Source organism: Pseudophryne corroboree, chromosome 3 (genome assembly GCF_028390025.1).
Source record: "Pseudophryne corroboree isolate aPseCor3 chromosome 3, aPseCor3.hap2, whole genome shotgun sequence".
NCBI classification, from domain to species: domain Eukaryota; kingdom Metazoa; phylum Chordata; class Amphibia; order Anura; family Myobatrachidae; genus Pseudophryne; species Pseudophryne corroboree.
In genome coordinates this window covers 412279492-412297401 of record NC_086446.1, presented here as the reverse complement: position 1 = coordinate 412297401, position 17910 = coordinate 412279492, and the positions used below count along the sequence as shown (strand labels likewise).

The 17910-nt window shown below is 41.0% G+C and overlaps 1 protein-coding gene across 2 annotated transcripts in view; it reads left to right on the top strand.

The window, feature by feature from the left end:
* Nucleotides 1-13257, top strand: part of NECAB3 (N-terminal EF-hand calcium binding protein 3) — a 231844-nt gene extending 218587 nt beyond the window's left edge. For both annotated transcript variants that reach the window (XM_063960213.1, XM_063960212.1), the window contains 2 exons: nt 6666-6757; nt 12212-13257. In XM_063960213.1, the coding sequence (XP_063816283.1) occupies nt 6666-6757; nt 12212-12237 (118 nt within the window). In that variant the 3' untranslated portion in view covers nt 12238-13257. The remainder of the gene's footprint in view (nt 1-6665; nt 6758-12211) is intronic.
* The last annotated feature ends 4653 nt before the right edge of the window (nt 13258-17910 follow it).

Here is a 17910-nt window from a genome sequence, read left to right as displayed (position 1 = left end):
ATGCCAACACATTAAGGCTTTGACTGAGTATATTGAGGCTTGCAGTGAGTTGCATATTAGCGGCAGTGTTGCTTGCTATTATTCTGGACAGGTTGTCGTTTACAATTTGGTTGTGTTGGATTAGCTGAATTAGGGATTGGTGCTGCCGCTGTTGTTCATCCATGATGCGTTGGAGATTGGCTTGCATTTGGGAGTTGTCTGCCCTCATCTGCTCCATTGAATTGGCAATTCTGCCCACCTGAACTATAAGTCTGCCTGAGTTTCGACACAGTCTAGGCAGATGATGGGGCAGACTTGCCAGGTATTGGCTGTGGGTGTTGAGGCACACATAGTTTTGCTCCTGTTGTGTGGCCCAACGGCTCCAAAACTCAAGGCCCATTTGTGTCTGGGGTGGTGTTGTGCTCAATTGGGGGCTGTGGGATGTTTGGGGTGGTTGGGGTATGTCCTGCGGCGTGGTTGGCTGGGTAGGATCGATGGGCTGCAGGTGTAGTGTGTAGGTATCCTGCTGGTCACTTTCCTGCTGGGCATCCTCGGTCATGATGGCTGGTTCTGTATGGGGTTGAAGACAGCCACTATTTAGTAAATATTTAGCATTGGTCTTACTATAGCTTTACGTCAACATGCATTACTTCTTAATATTCATGTTGGAATTGATAAATAGATTGTGGCCTAAACTTAACTATGTTGTTCACCTTTTTGTATAAATATGTGGCTTCTAACATTCACTACTCAGTTGTAAGAAGTTTGAGGGAATTGTTGGACTCTGAGCCATAATTAATGTGCGAACATGAAGAACTCTAACAAATACAAATTACTACATTTACATATTGGGTATGAAGCTTCCTTTGGAACAACACACACAATACAATAAATGTGTTGACCAATACACTCATACATTGTTCAAGGCAGTCAGTGGTCTGCCCAAAACGTTAACAAATATAGTGGTCTAAAAAGTAAACATTAACAATGGGTGAAAAAGTCTTTAGGTGCCCTATGTTTAGAACTGGTGATGTTGGCCATGCAAAACAATTGGATGAGACTTAACATTTATGTAGGTGTTTTTAACAAAGATTAAAAGTATAAATATTTGTTGATATGGCCAACATCACATCTGACAATTAACCATCTAAAAAAACCTTACCACCATGTGCTTGCTGTTGGTGATTATTACAGGGATGACTGTTCATGTGTTTTTATTTTTTTTCTGTGCACAAACAGTGGTGCAGATGTATAAACCTGGAGAAGGCATAAGGAAGTGATAAACCAGTGATATGTGCAAGGTGATAAAGGCACAAAGCAAACAGCTCCAATATGTAAATTAACAGTTAGTTTTTTTTTGTGCTGCTGCCTTTATCACCTTGCACATATCACTGGTTTTTCACTTCCTTATGCCTTCTCCAGGTTAATACATCTAACCCACTGTTTTTTACCTGCTTTACAGGTAATTGTTATGTTTACTCACCAGACAACTGAGGGGATTGTGGATCCTCACTTTGTGGGCTGGCCAAAATAGCTTGTGGTGGCAGGGCCGACACTGCAGAGATGCGCCGTTGGGGTGGTGATGATGGTGCTGGTGATTCAGCCTCAAGACGGCGTCTCTTGGTTGGCATCCTAGCCACAGTAACCGAGCCCTGTGATGGGCGCCTTAGTGGAGGGGGGTTTGCTGAAGAAGAACCTATGTGATAAGATAAACATTAACATTTTGTTTTTCTATGTGTTTGCAGAATATGTGTTTACAGTAAAATCTTACCTGCATTGCCACCATCTGCATCTCTTGGCAGTGTTGGATGTGGCCTGGCTGTGCTGCTTCTCTTTCGTACTGTAGAAATATTAAGAATGTCCTCATGAACATACTATTTTGTTGATATGTTTATGCAAATTCCTTATTGTGATGTAAACATATGTGGTACCTGATGAGAAGTAAACTAAACGATGCTTATGCTTTTCTGCCTGACTTCATTGGGTGTGTATACTTTAAATAAGAAACAATTTCACCAAACAATACATACGCAAAGGTGCATAATGCACAATATTATACTACTTAAAACCCAAACGTCGTAGCTTGACACAACCACAATATTGCACGCTAAGTTACCAATTTTTGATGCTAACAAGAAAACACTACCCACAAATATCTGCACAAAATTGTAAACATCAAATCCAAATATGATTGAAAAATCACATCAAGCACACAAAGGACAACCCAGAACAACACACAATAAACATAAATCCATTGAAATTGTTAAATAAAAAAACTTTGCATAAAACATAATAATCACACTTCTTTAAAATACACCTACAAACATTTACTTTTGAAATAAAACACCAGAAAAAGGCCAAGGCAACCAGAAAAATTGACAATACAAAGGATAAAAACATACATAATTGATATTAACACTACATCAGGCCTGGCCAACCTGTGGCTCTCCAGATGTAGTGAAACTACACATCCCAGCATGCCCTGCCACAGTTTTAGCATTCCCTAATAGCAAAACTGTGGCAAGGCATGATGGGACTTGTAGTTTTACAACAGCTGGAGAGCCACAGGTTGGCCAGGCCTGCACTACATCACCAGCACATTAGAAGAATGAACCAACTTACAATCACAATTAGCTAGAAGACATTTCAGACAACGAAGGACAAGGCACAGATGTTTAAATTTAAAAATAAATAAAAAATAACTCACCATCCTGCCTTGGCCGATCCGAATCCCGGACATAAGTCGCACCAACCACTTCTGGCGGAATCAGAGTACGCACAGGCTCCTCCCAATCCCGATAAGACGCTCGAAAGGGGTGTCCACCCCCAGTTTGGCGGGCTGATTTAGCCTCCTTCGACATCTTAGCCTTGACACGCCGCTTGATGTCGTAGAATCGCTTACGACACGTTTCCTCAGTCCGCCTCACCACACCCTCACTATTAACAGCCGCAACGACATTCCCCCACAGAACAGTCTTCCTGCGTGACGACACCTTTGCAGCATCATGGCCAAACAACTGTCGATGATGCCTCATCAGCTCCCGCACCAATGCCATATTCTCAGCGTAGCTGAATTTAACATTGCGGCCCGTCTTTGTAGTGGTGCGTGGCTGCGGAGCCACAACACCATCACTATCACTATTACTGGAGGCCGCAGCAGCAACCTCCTCCTCCACCTCGCTCACCTCCTCCCTCTCACTCGCCTCCTCCACCTCACTCACCTCCTCCACCTCACTCACCTCCTCCCTCTCACTCACTTCCTCCACCACACTCACCTCTGACTGGGACATAATCAGGACAAACAACAAATAACACTGAGAAAAAAACCCGTAAACACACTACCACTACACACCACACACCAAACACACACATACACACTCACTCACAAACAATGACAATAGACGTTAAAAAAAAACAATGACAAAAAACTTGACAGACTTTTAAAAAAACTACACAATAAGTATGACAAGACTACTTACACACACAGTACAGCACTCAACAATCGAAAAGAACCTCCTCAAATCCTCCACAAACTCCAAAAAACTCACCAACTCCTAACACACCTTCTTCTCACCTCTCCACTAGCTAAACCCACGAGGTGCGGCCGGTTTGGGGCGTTTTTATAGTAATGAGCACAGACACTCTTTCATCACGAATCAAACCAATCACGGACGAGTGACAAAAATGAAACGCAGAAAAAAAAAACGCGGCCGGGAACGGATAAACACTGCCGTAACAGAAATGTGACGCAGTCGTAAAAAAACCTCATAACACGGCCGCAAAACCACTAAATCGGCCGCATTCTACCTTACAAAACCACGAATGAAATCGACATCGGAAAACACGAAAAATACAAATACGACCGCTTAGTAAATGAGGCGTAACATTTTCAAAAAGTTGCAAATTCACACATTCCATGTCATTCGTGATGAATCTCCCTCCAAATCGGTACAAATACGAATTTTAGTAAATTTACCCCTTGGTGTTCTCTGGCAAATGCCAAACGTCCTGCACGGTGTTGGGCTGTAAGCACAACCCCCACCTGTGGACGTCGAGCCCTCATACCACCCTCATGGAGTCTGTTTCTGATCGTTTGAGTAGACACATGCACATTTGTGGCTTGCTGGAAGTCATTTTGCAGGGCTCTGGCAGTGCTCCTCCTGTTCCTCCTTGCACAAAGGCGGAGGTAGCGGTCCTGCTGCTGGGTTGTTGCCCTCCTACGGCCTCTTCCACGTCTCCTGATGTACTGGCCTGTCTCCTGGTAGCACCTCCATGCTCTGGACACTTCGCTGACAGACACAGCAAACCTTCTTGCCACAGCTCGCATTGATGTGCCATCCTGGATGAGCTGCACTACCTGAGCCACTTGTGTGGGTTGTAGACTCCGTCTCATGCTACCACTAGAGTGAAAGCACCTCCAGCTTTCAAAAGTGACCAAAACATCAGCCAGAAAGCATAGGAGCTGAGAAGTGGTCTGTGGTCACCACCTGCAGAACAACTCCTTTATTGGGGGGGGGGGGGGGGGGTTCTTGCTAATTGCCTATAATTTTCACCTGTTGTCTATTCCATTTGCACAACAGCATGTGAAATTGATTGTCAATCAGTGTTGCTTCCTAAGTGGACAGTTTGATCTCACAGAAGTGTGATTGTCTTGGAGTTACATTGTGTTGTTTAAGTGTTCCCTTTATTTTTTTGAGCAGTGCATATATATATATATATATATATATATATATGTCAAACAAATACTCTCCCTCTGCGCTAACTGGTATACTTAGTATGGACTGTCACCTTAAATAAAACCAGGGGAAATTTAATGAAGGCAGCCTGATTCAACTAAGTCCCCTGTTAGACGGAACTAGAACTAGAAATATACAACAATAGGAGAATCAGCGCCAGGGGGTCGTATCAACACCCAATTTTTTTTAACCCTTGAATGGTTAATGATGTTTAAAACAAAGTAATAACATGTTCCAACATATAAAATTTATTAAAAGACATAATAACTTCAAAATCAATATTGATACAGAGGAGATGTGTTATTCCACACTTTAAGCAGTATGACTCTTAGCGTTGTCTGAATACAATTGTAGGTGATTGACAACAGTCTCCTCCTTCTCCTTATAGTTGGTTCGGAGATAACATCACAATACAGATAACCCAGGGTCTTTTAATAAATTGTATATGTTGGAACATGTTATTACTTTGTTTTATACATCATTAACCATTCAAGGGTTAAAAAAATTGGGTGTTGATACGACCCCCTGGCGCTGATTCTCCTATTGTTGTGTATATATATATATATATATATATATATATATATATATATATACCTATCTTCAATAAGCAAGTGGCATTCTTATAGTTTAAAAGTCCACAGTGCTGGGATGCGTAGTCTCAGGTTTGTATCACCATGGGGGTCATTCTGAGTTGATCGCTCGCTAGCTACTTTTAGCAGTCGTGCAAACGCATAGTCGCCGCCCACGGGGGAGTGTATTTTCGCTTTGCAAGTGTGAGAACGCCTGTGCAGCCGAGTGGTACAAAAACATTTTGTGCAAGACAAGACCAGCCCTGAAACACATTCTGTGCGATGATTGCAGCGACGAATGTCCCGGAATTGACGTCAGATACCCACCCTGCAAATGCCTGTACACGCCTGCATTTTCCCAAACACTCCCAGAAAACGGTCAGTTGAAACCCATAAACACCCTCTTCCTGTCAATCTCCTTGCAGTCAGCTGTGTGAATGGAATCTTCGCTAGATCCAGTGCACAGCAGCGATGCTCTTTGTGCCCATACGACGTGCGTGCGCATTGTGACGCATATGCATGCGCAGTTTTGCCATTTTTTTTACCTGATCGCTGCGCTGCGTATAATCGTCAGCAAGCGATCAACTCAGAATGACCCCCCATATGCCTTAATATACAGTATATAGTCATTGTTAGAGAGTACTCACCAGGCTTCTGTAATCCAGACAAGGTGTATGTTTTATTACTCACAATAACCATAGTCACTGGGTGTGTCAATGTTTCGGACCTCGCAGGGCCCTTTGTCAAAACCACAGAGTCAGATCCAAGAAATGTTTAAGAAACAATAGCAGCAATAAACGTAGAACACTGTAATTCCATAAACATTAACTTATTAACTCAAATAATGACATATAATAATATTTTAATGGGTATAAGAAAACCGTTATGGAACAATCAGCCCTCTGGATTTTTATCTGGCCTAATTGTTCCTTAGTGTTTTTTTGTACCATTTAAATAGTATTGCATGACCTTCTTTGAGGATTTATTGCTGTTATTGTCTTTTAAACATTTGTTTTATATAAATATATATAGTATACATACATATTTGAGAGGAGTTAGTGAAACACATTTTTATTGCTAAATAATTCCTTATCCTAAGTCATCTATTTATCTTGTGCGTATACATCAGAAATAGGCTGCATTACTTTCAAAGAGGAGTGCAGTCTTCAACTTTAATCAAGTTTCTAAGTGAACCTACAATCCAAATTATCGTATAACTTCCCTTTATTCTGTTTGGATATATTTAATTATATATTAAATCTATAAATAGGTATTTGGTGTATTGGCTTATTATCAAATGTGTACTTAAATGGTACTTGCTATTTAAAGAAAAACATCATATATGTGAGATTGCTGTTCTTAATATTTTTTTCTTTTTCAGTCATCTACAGACTGCACAGAGTAAAACCTTTAAGAGAGCAATAATCGATTGTCTGGAGAGTCCAGAACACATCAAGACTATGCTCTTCCCAGGTGAATGAGTTTATACTCATACATGTAATGAGCAAGGTTTAGTTTGCTTACTCATATCAGCAGTCTGTTTTAAATATATTATATTTTCTAGATAGCATTTATTGCACCAATATTGGGCATCTATATTTTCTCACTGCAATTTAGGTTTAAGCTATTTGTCCGTTTCCTCACAGCTAAACATAGTTTTGTAAAGATGTGTAATATCACCATCTAGCTGATTTTGGGCAAAATACAGATTTTTGGTACTTTGCACATGCGCAGAACCTGTTCTGCACATGCACGAACGAGTCCTGCAACATACTATAGGACGCAGAGCGGCAGCAGACTGTCAGTGATTGACAGTCTGCTGCTCTCTGGGGGGGTGAAGAGGGGACGGTGACAGCATCCTTTTGTGAAAACAGAGGCGTGTCGCCACCTTTAGGGGGGAGTGAAGAGACCAGGGATCTCCATCAGAGGACAGAGACTTTCTGGCCTCTGCAACGACTGGCATGCTCTGCACCAGGGGTGATATAAGCTATAAGCTGCCCAGTGGTGACTGAGTGACCTGATGTCCTGCTTCCTAGGACGCAGGTCAGATCACTACTGCAGCAGGAGACGTCTCCTTCTGCATTACCATACAGCGCAATTCCTGCTGCTTGCAACTCCAACCACATCTGAATCAGGCACTTTATTCTTATCTCTACATGAGACCATAAATGGGGTAGTGGTTGGAGATGTACAGAAAGGGCTTCATTTAAAGGTGACCACAGTTTTGCAGTCGGAAAGTACACCTATATTGCATTCTGCAGAACTGCGCTCTCATTTGTATTTTGAATTGCACACTCAAAATACAGTGTAAGAATGTACTGTACCCCATCAGATACATTGAATCACTACCACTTGGCCTGACCTAGAAGCTTACTTCTCCTGGAGGGGGTAAGAGAGGGATGGCTACAATGAAGTAAAGTCCCCTGAAAAAATCATCCATCATGTATGGATGAGGGTTGGGGTAATAATGTAAACTGTTAAAATGTAGTACTTTACTATGTGGTACTACAAGTGCTAACAAAACTTGCTAGCCATTATCTGCTTGGCACTTGTAGAATTGCAAGTGCATGAATGCACATAGCTGACAGAGCACTCATGTGCGTAAAGAACAGCAAGCATCCGGATACCTTAGCGATACATATGATGGCTGCTGAGCACCAACTGTCCCATCAATATTTCAGAATGGTGAAATGGTCTGTCACTTTGTAGCTGTCACATAGTACATTGGTATACAGATCCTGCATTACAGAAGTCCAGTGTGTAGATATAGGTTGAATGCAATAAGCATCTCCTTCATGGGAGTGTACGTCTCAAGTGCTGCTTGATGTTTCCAAAGAACTCTATAAAACGTTTGAAAGTATCTCAACGAAGTAAAGTACTCCCATGGTGACCACATAGTAAATACATATACCACACTTTAAAAAACAAACAAACAAACAAACAAACAAACAAACAAACAAGTAAAGACTCTCATTGACATCTGTATTCCAGGCCTAAATTCTTCGGGATTTTTATTTTGTATTTCTGTCAGTAATACATTGGCCACTAGGTGCTTCAATGCAAATGACAAGCCTATCTGCAGGTAGCCTATCAGAGCAGCTTTGCTCTGATTAGCTAGGCTATGAGAAAGCCACTCTAATTGGTGAATTACATATAGACCCCACTTGAAGTACAAATGAACTACTGTGTCTTAATGATTTTCACTTACACATTTTATGAATTAATTTCATTCAAAGTAAAACAAATCTGAAATTTGTGCATGATAGTTGGATTTATGTCACTTTCAAAATCAGGAAAAATAATTTTAAACCAACGCTCCAACTCAATGATGCCGCTACAACTGCTGAAGTGGTCACCCCCACTCCAAGAAGTCCACAGTCCAAAATCACAGTTTGCAGATACTAGATACACATTACAGTACAAAATCCAACAAGAAGCTGTAACCCAATTCAGTTGAAAAATGCAATTGAACTGGGATACAGCCTTCTTGTTGGATTTAGCACTATAATGTGTATCTAGTAATGCAACTATGATTACAGCGCTCCTTCTAGTATAACAGTATGTTTTATAGGTGGAACGCACAATCTCTTGTGCGTTCCACAACGGAGGACTTCCTCCAATGGAGGTGTGACATACTTCCGGTATTGGCCGGTGGAACGCAAAACGGCCTGTGCGTTCCACGGCTAAATACCGCGGTCACTGGAAGTATGACATACTTCCGCCGCTAGCTGGAGTACCCGGCGAGCGGAAGTGGAAGACGGGAGTGTGCGTTCCAGGAGGTTGGAACGCACACTTTTTTTTCCAGTTTTTTCACCAAATACGGGGGTTTAAATATATATGACCTTAGCGGATTGGATAAGGGATGTATAACAAACCTCTTACCCATCGGGGGCCATGTGAAATAAGCACAAAGTATAATTATATTCTGAACAGTCTGAACCAAACATATCATACTATGGGGTTTAAATTTAAATACCCTGGGTTGTGTGTCCACCACACACCTTGATGAAGGCTCCTTGTGAGCAGAAACGCGTTGGTAATATCTGGAACAGACTGTAAAGTGGGGAGAGGAATATAAGTTGCCGACCCAGTGATGAGAAGGTGCTGACATCCCGGGAGGTACCCAAGTAACATCACACATGCGCTATAGGGTGGTCACTTCCTGACACCCCACAAAATTTGGTACGCACACTTGCCCCAGTCATTGGTGGATTCTGATTTTATTGAGATTATTGTTCGTGTATACTTTGGAATAAATTGTACTTACCCATATATCCTTTCATCTCTGTTTTATTGGAGGAGCACGGATATTTGGAAGTGGTATCCAAATGATGCGGGAATTGCCCCAGGTTGTTTTGGAGTGACTGAAATTTCCCAGAATAAGACCAATTACCTAGGATTAACCACTTAACTGGCTAATATTTTTTCCGAAACTGGCCCCAAAATTGTTGAATTTTTTTATTTTTTATTATCAAATTAGGTAAATAATAGCTATTTAAACCTGATTCAAAATATATATTGTTATAAAAATGCAAACCCAAGTTTCAATAGCTATTATTTACATAATGTGATCATGGAAAAAAAATTGGGGTCATTAAAAAAGAGTTTTATAGTTTAAACAAACTATTTTAGAAAGTGTACGGTGTGGCGGAAGTAATATCTCAGAAGGATGGGGAGGTGGAGGGGGTATGGAGAGGAGCAGGGATGGATCGGGAAGGAGTTTATGTCTATATATAGATGTATGTGTGCGTATGTGTATATATATATATATATACATACATACATACATACATACATACATACATACATACATACAGATATATCTAGATAAATAAATAGATAGCTTTTCTGATTTATTTATTTTTTACCATTTAAAAAAAAAAATGTATTATTATATATACTGTATAAATGTGTCTTGGCCTGACCCTAATACATGCTGTAACTGGGGAAGTGATTCCCATTAGCTAGGCTGTGCACCCAGTGATGCTGTGCCTCAGAGGGATCTGCTGGTGCAGCGCAGCCTGCTCTGGGATGCGGTGCTGCTATACGTCCACTGCCGATAAAGGGAGGAGGAGCTAGCTGTGTTGCGATGCATCAGTGTGCTGCTTTGGGATGCTGGACATGTGGAAGGAGCCTGTGCAGCAAGCGAATGTCACTCTGCTGCCGGCTGACACTGACAGCAGCCAGGAGGGGCGCGGTGGAGGTGATCTGATGTCACTGTCGCTGCTGCTGGTAAGAATGATCGGGACAGACAGAAGGTGGGGGGGTGGCAGAGCTGTGGCCGCTAGTTCTAATTGTATAGGTGGGATGGGGGTGCCGCTGGGCTGCACAATTACTGCTGGTCACATTGATCGGGACACTCTGGAGCTTCACTACCGCGTTGCTTCTCAGTATTACGTTTAGTCATCGGAGTGGGGGGTGCCGGGCTGCCCGATCACTGTGGCCAACAGTAATTGTGACACTCTGGGGGAGGAGCCGTGGGTACAGAGAGGCTGGCAGGCCCCTCTGAGACTGGCGGCTCCTGAAAGATTCTCCTCCGGCAGCCATACAGTAGGCATTCCTGACTGGTCGCATCAGATGCGACCATGTCAGGGTAAGCCCAGCCTGGTGTGGTCGCATATGATGCGGCCATGCCAGGCAAGTGGTTAAGGGATTATTGTTTGATCACATCTCGGTGTATCCCGGAGGGTGCACACATCTGCAAACTGTGATTTTGGACTTTCAAAAGCAGGCCTAAAACCAGCAGGGCCGTTGGGGAATACTTTAAAGGCGTACAATGCCTCTACCAAACATGTTGCTCTGTTTTCCCTATACAACTTCTCATGGGTTGCAGTTAAAATGCCGGCTGTTGGGATCCCGGTGCTCAGGATACCAATGCCGAAATCCCAACAGCCGAGAATACCGACAGCCGGAATCCCGGTGCACCAGGGATATTCCCACTCGTGGGTGTCCATGAACAGTGGCGAGCACAGCAAGCCCATAAGGGGACTCTTAGCATTTGCACGCTGCCGGCATTCTTGCGCTGTTGTGATATTGACAGCCGGCATCCCGTCCGCCAGTAAAACGTATGTATTCCCTTCTCATAAACCACACAAAAGTTTGTGAAATCTTGTACATGGTACTTATTACTGATCACAGATTGTAGATTGATTATCCCTAGAATAATCATACATGCATAACAAGGAAGAATGAAGGAAAGTATTATACACTTTCGCAGTAATACATCATTCACATTTCATGATTAAATCCTGAGTGACAAAAAGTATACATGAAATTCCAACATGAATAACCACAAAGTGCCAAGTGAACTGTGTAAGACTAAGAGGAGGGCCTACACATGGTGCAATATTTTCTCCAATATGGACTATATAGTCCATATCGGAAGAAAATATAGTGCATATCGCACAGTGTGGAAACTCCTTGCAATGCCGAAGCACGGTCCCGTGGGATCGGCATCGCAAGGAAAAATAGACTGTGCAGGCAGCCCAACATTGACTATATCGATGGTGCCGGGCTCCTGCTACATAGTCAATGTCGGGCATTTCCTGCATCGCGCCGTGTGTACCCGGCATTAGATACCTATAGTTAAATATTAATACTAGTCATATTCCAGGGAACCTATATTGAGAATCTACATCAAAATCATCATCTTGTAGCAGTCACTGTGTTGTGATTGCATGTATGCTATATTGTCCTAACACTATGCTTCATCCCATAGAACTTTAAAATTTGCAGTTATAAATATATTAATAAACATTACAGTTATTATTTTATTTCCTATATTACTGCTAAAGTGTGTGACCTAACAGAGATTACGCTCTTCTTCCTTGTTAAAAATATATAATTAATGTATATGTAAATTTAAATTGAATCAGAATTGATCAAATGCTCATATCTTGTGTTCCTAACTGATTTCTGTATTTGCAGCTGCTTGGTGGGTTTTTGAGCCATGACTGGATGGAAATTAAAGAAGCCATGTGACCAGCAGGACGTGGTTTCCACTCTCCCAGATTCAATCTGTAAACTTTTTTCGCTCTCTAAGTAGGGAGAAAAGAGCAATTTATGCAGAATGGAATGCGCTATTGCTTTATACAGCAAATACCTGACATGAACACTCACAATATATGAGACACATTTTTAGCATTCAAAGTATCTGCCCCATGTATATAACTGCCAACATTTCATTATTAACTAAAAATTCAAGGGGCACTTTGCTGCTTTACAGGTGTGGGTTATGAGGTCTTACCCCTGATATGACAGCACCACTGGAGATTATTACAATGCAGTTCTATTGTAATTTAAAGAGAACCAGCATTTACTAATTCCACATTTATCTGAATAAATTGTATCTAATGTAACAATTTATCTTATGTACCTTTAAATCGTGATTGCCTTGGTCACGCATCACCCTTTGGCTTGCTGCCACCTTCCTGGTGTAACGCTGAGTGTATGATAATATTCATGTAATTGAAATGCATGCTATCTGAAACAGTACAATTAACTCTTTATTTTATTGTGTGGTGCAAAAAAACTGACCTACAGTGTTTCACCCATTTTCTAATACAGTATGTTCAATGAGATCAGGGTGCAAAAAAATTGGGGCATAGACAATATGTTAGGAAATCCTTTTAACAAAATATGGGACTATAACACCTTGGGGCCTAAAAATTGCCTTAATGACATTGCCTGTGAGCCAGAAATGAACTCCTTAGAAATAGCTGTATTAATCCATAACTGATTCTATTTTTTACTATCTCTGTTCCTTGCTGTGGAACAGGCTGTGCACCTACAGCTGGATTAAGCCTTTGGGGGGGATCTTGGCACTTTAAACATGGGGGATCCCCTGGTCTAATATATTTATTTACATAAATGGATTTAATAGATTTGATAGACACACACACACACACACACACACACACACACACACACACACACACACACACACACACACACTTAGAGAAAAATATAAATAACTATACATTTACACAGACATACACTAACCTCAAAACCATTGGCTACAGAGGTTCCAGCTGAATGGCAGCTGATCCATTTCCCTATTGTTCTGCAGGTCCACTTCGCCATACTCACTTCCGGCACACCTGAGCTGCACGTTTCTCCATCCAGGACTCTCACACCACCTCCCACATGTGCTGTATCCTATATGCTTCTGCTCTCCCTCTGTTTTCCACTTTATTGTTTTCTTCCCCGCCCTTAAACTACGCGCCCCCTCCCCCCCCAATTCCTCCCCCCTGCTTCCCCACCTGTTCTCTGGGTTAGGGTTAGGGGTAGGGTTAAATAATTTAGCTGGATCCACTGGGATTTTGGTAATCTGCTGTCAGCATCCTGACCGTTGGTATTTTCAATGCTGGGATTTAGTATCCAAACCACTTAGGCCAATCACACTCTAAGACTGCCAGCCAATTATCAAGTCTTGCAGATCCGCACCATCCAATAAGATCAAATTGTACATGCAACCTCAACCTCATTGGCCGCTGGGTGTCTGCCAGCTTTCCCATGCCTGGTCCTTTCTCTGTGACAGTCCAACTGCAGCTGCTATCATTCGGCTAAACAGCTACAGTTGACTTTTGTGCAGAGGCGTGTGTGGATGAGGCCAACCTTGTATGCTTTTGTAGCTGCTGCACTGAGGATGAGTCACAGCTGCCTGTCCCACCCATCCAACTCATTACTCCTACAGCCTGCCCCACTATTTTTCCAGGCTGCTGCCTGCCCCATTACACATCAGCATGTCCCTATTACTCATTGACCCACACCCATTAATGTTCTGGTCTGCCCTTAATCCTTGTTTGCCCATCCCTACTGTCATGAGACCTCCCACACGCTTAGTCCATCCTAATCCCAATCCTAGTCCAACCTGTCCCCACTCATGCGACCCTTGCTGGGAATAGATTCCTGCTGATTACATTATTAAAACACAGGACCGCACAGTCCAGAGTGCTCTGCATGCAGGCAGGGTTTGGGACAGCTTGTAAATATCTTCTTAAGAGGGGGCCTGGAGAAAGGTGTGTACAGTAGGTGCAAGTACCCCCTGGTGTGTAGGTGCATATACCCCAGCGATAATCCCCTGCCCCCCCTTAATCCAGCTCTGTGAGGACTTTATTAGAGAATCTAACAAACACGCAAAAATCGTTTTTCAATAAAAATTTGTAATAAATTACAAATATTTATTATACCAAATGTATCAGCATTTCACAGGAGTAATTATAAGATAAGTAAGTACTGTAAAAGAGAAACAGAGGCCATGTTTGAAAAAAAAAATGATCATGGTACAGTATGACCATGCCTCTGCAAAACCTAAAATCATCCTAAAATCATCAGCAACAGATGACAATTAAAGTACAATTACATAAAATATGTAGGTGGAATACTGAATTATTGTAACATTCAGTATAAATGTATACAGAATTTGGGGTCATAATGCACATACTGTAAAATCTCTACGCTAGCCCTATGTGAGAGACACTAGAAAAAAGGTGCAAGAAAATGTTTTAAACATAAGGCAAATATTTTGGAGAAAGGAAGAAAAGAACAAAAGATGGTGAAATTGCAGGAGTGTAAATGCGCAGCCTCTCCACTGGTCCACTTCTCCACTCCGTTCACTGCTTGATACATACAGACTTTGTAAACCCCAAAGTCAAGATCCTAATGTAACCATTTTGAAAGAGGTTTAATGAACAGGTGTATAGGTAGTCACAGAATATAACCAGGAGGACATCCGCAATAGACAGTTGAAAACTGGTTTTAATTATGATTTATTCCTTCTCTTTCTTTTTCTTCTCAAACACACACACAAACACACATTTTTGTCAATAGCCAATTAAAATACCAATATGCTAGAAGGAAACATACAAAATCCACACAGATAGGGCCCAGGGCAAAACTCATTAAGGTTGGGTAGGAGAAAATCTATAATACCAAAGAATGTCAAATCCGGTAGCTGTTTCTTGGAAAGATGTCTATATTCATAGTATACCTATATACCTATACAGATAACAGTAGTAGCATTGTAACAATAAGATAAAAAGAATATACATTTAAACAACATAGTGCAATATGTCTGAACATTTGATAGATGCATCCAAGTGAATGTTGGGAAAAAATAAGTGCATCAATATACCTTGAGATTAGTAAGTAGATTTTCAGAACCACCAAGGATCTCATTCGGTATTTTCCATCAGGAGTGTTATCAATACTTATATCAACAGATTTTACTTCCTCGCTGTACAAACAGTGAGTAAAAATGTTTAGGAACCAAAAGCACAAGTCCTGAAAGAATGCCTTGGCCGTGGAAGTGCTCTGTTCCCGCTGACTTCCATAAATAGAGCAGTCTCATTCTCAAACATCTGATCTCATATTAGGGTGATCAGTTCACCAGTTTTTGGGACTTTTGGTTTTCATAGATTTTCCCCCACTGTTTATTTAGAGAGGAAGGAGAATCTATTGATTGATTATGTACCATTTTTCCAACATTGATCTGCACGTATCCATCTTTTAGACATATTGCTATATGTTATTTGTACTGTATCTATCTTATTTTTATAAACTACTGCTGTTATACTGTGATCTTATCATCTTATATTGCACTGTGGTTCCTGTATATTTATTTTTCTTTCTAAAGAGAATGACTATAACACTTTCACTTCAGTCTCAGCTCTTTTAACTAGTGTCCTGCTCAAGCCAGGGAGTATATTTACTAAAGGTCGATTTTGTTCACCCCGGATTTCCAGGGTTAAAACACACATTTACTATAATTTAAAAATGAATATAAAAAAATCTGCTAGTAAATGTGTGTTTTAACCCTGGAAGCCCATCATCGATAAAGATCGATCTGAAATTGATCTAAAATCGAACAAAATTGATTAGAGAATTAGAAGTCTGTGTAGCCTCAATATGGAAGATGGATGTGGCATCTCACTTAGCAATAAACAATAGGTTACCTTATAGTATAATATATATACTGATTTAAAATAAATATATTTAATTATTCCTTAGCTTGCACAGGATATGCTTAGGTCGCTGTAATTTTACCTTTCATGGATGTCATCAATCGGCGTTCTGGAGCCCTTAAAGTTATTGGTAAAGTCAACTGAAATTCATTGAGTTTACTTTATTATTGAAAAATAAAAAGTATGATGACAATGTTTTGCAAAATATAAGACTATTCTGTAAACCAGATTATCAAGGAATTGATACCAAGGTGAAATGCAATTGTAAACTGGGGTTTACTGATGGTAGAGACCAAGGGATTTACTTCAATGGTCCAGGAGAACAACGAAACATACAACCTTGCTTCAGAGAAAGACCGAGTACAGAGTGTTCCAGCACAGACAGACCTTGTTGTGGTGATTTTTGCAGTGTATATAGTTCCAATTGCTGTGTGTCCATTCCGACATAGGGATACACTTGATTTGTTTTGTGCTGTATATAGTTGATGTATGAATCTTCAGTGTTATGTGTTTCCTGCAGTTCTTCAGAAAAAAGTGTTCAACAACAGCTGTATCGTGGCTACTAAGAAAACCTGTATTGAAATATAAGTCACAGACTCAACCCCTAGAAGAACAACAAATTAGAAATGTATACTTGAATCTTTTAATTTCCTCCTCCACGAGTATTAAAAAAAAAAACCCCAAGAGAACAGTAGTATACAGTGCGTGATGGTAGAAGGGTGTAGTGGATTGCGTGAAATGCACTCACCAGTGGCACCAACTTCACTTTTGATAATCTTAACACCAATGTCCACCAGTGCAACCTATATATATATATATATATATATATATATATATAGGCACACAGGATCTCCAAGGAATATTTCAAACTAGTGATGGTATAATCCCAAACAAGAGAAGGACGACAACAATAGTGTATACTGTGTGATGGGTGAGTTACTATTCATCGGCTACACATTCGTTATCTAATTACACCAATTGTTTGGCAATACATTTTTCAGTTTACACATGGATGCTTCACCCCCTCTGCACTTGCATGAGGAAGAAGACCTGATTTGTGAAACACGTTACATGTAGAGTTCTTCAATATCTGTTTTTGGAATGAACATGGAGGTGCAAATTTAAGGATTGAAGTATAGATTATCACCTCAGCAAGGTATAGTGCAGTGAGGTGAGGCAGAGCCTTTCCTGTCAACTAACTTTGCGTCAGAGTTTTGACTGTATAAAGCAGTGATTTTCAACCTTTTTTTTTTACTCACGGCACACCGAACAATGTTTTAAAATTGCCAAGGCACACCATCCGTTCCCCACAGAAAATACCACAAAAAACACACATTGGCCGTCACAATAATAAAAAATCTACACACACATTGGCCTACACAGAAAAAAACAATGACATTGCTCCCCACATAAATCATGTTGCTTCTTACATACAGCCTATTGCTCCCCACATAAATCAATCACATTGCTCCCCACATAAATCATGTTGCTCACACATAAATCAATTACATTTCTCCCCACATAAATCCTATTGCTCCCCACATGAATTATTCACATTGTTCCCCCCATAAATCCTATTGCTCCCCACAGGAGAAATAGCATAACAAATATTAGCCCCTACCGGTCAGCTGTCCTCCTCCCTGTCCCTCAGTGGCAGGGGTT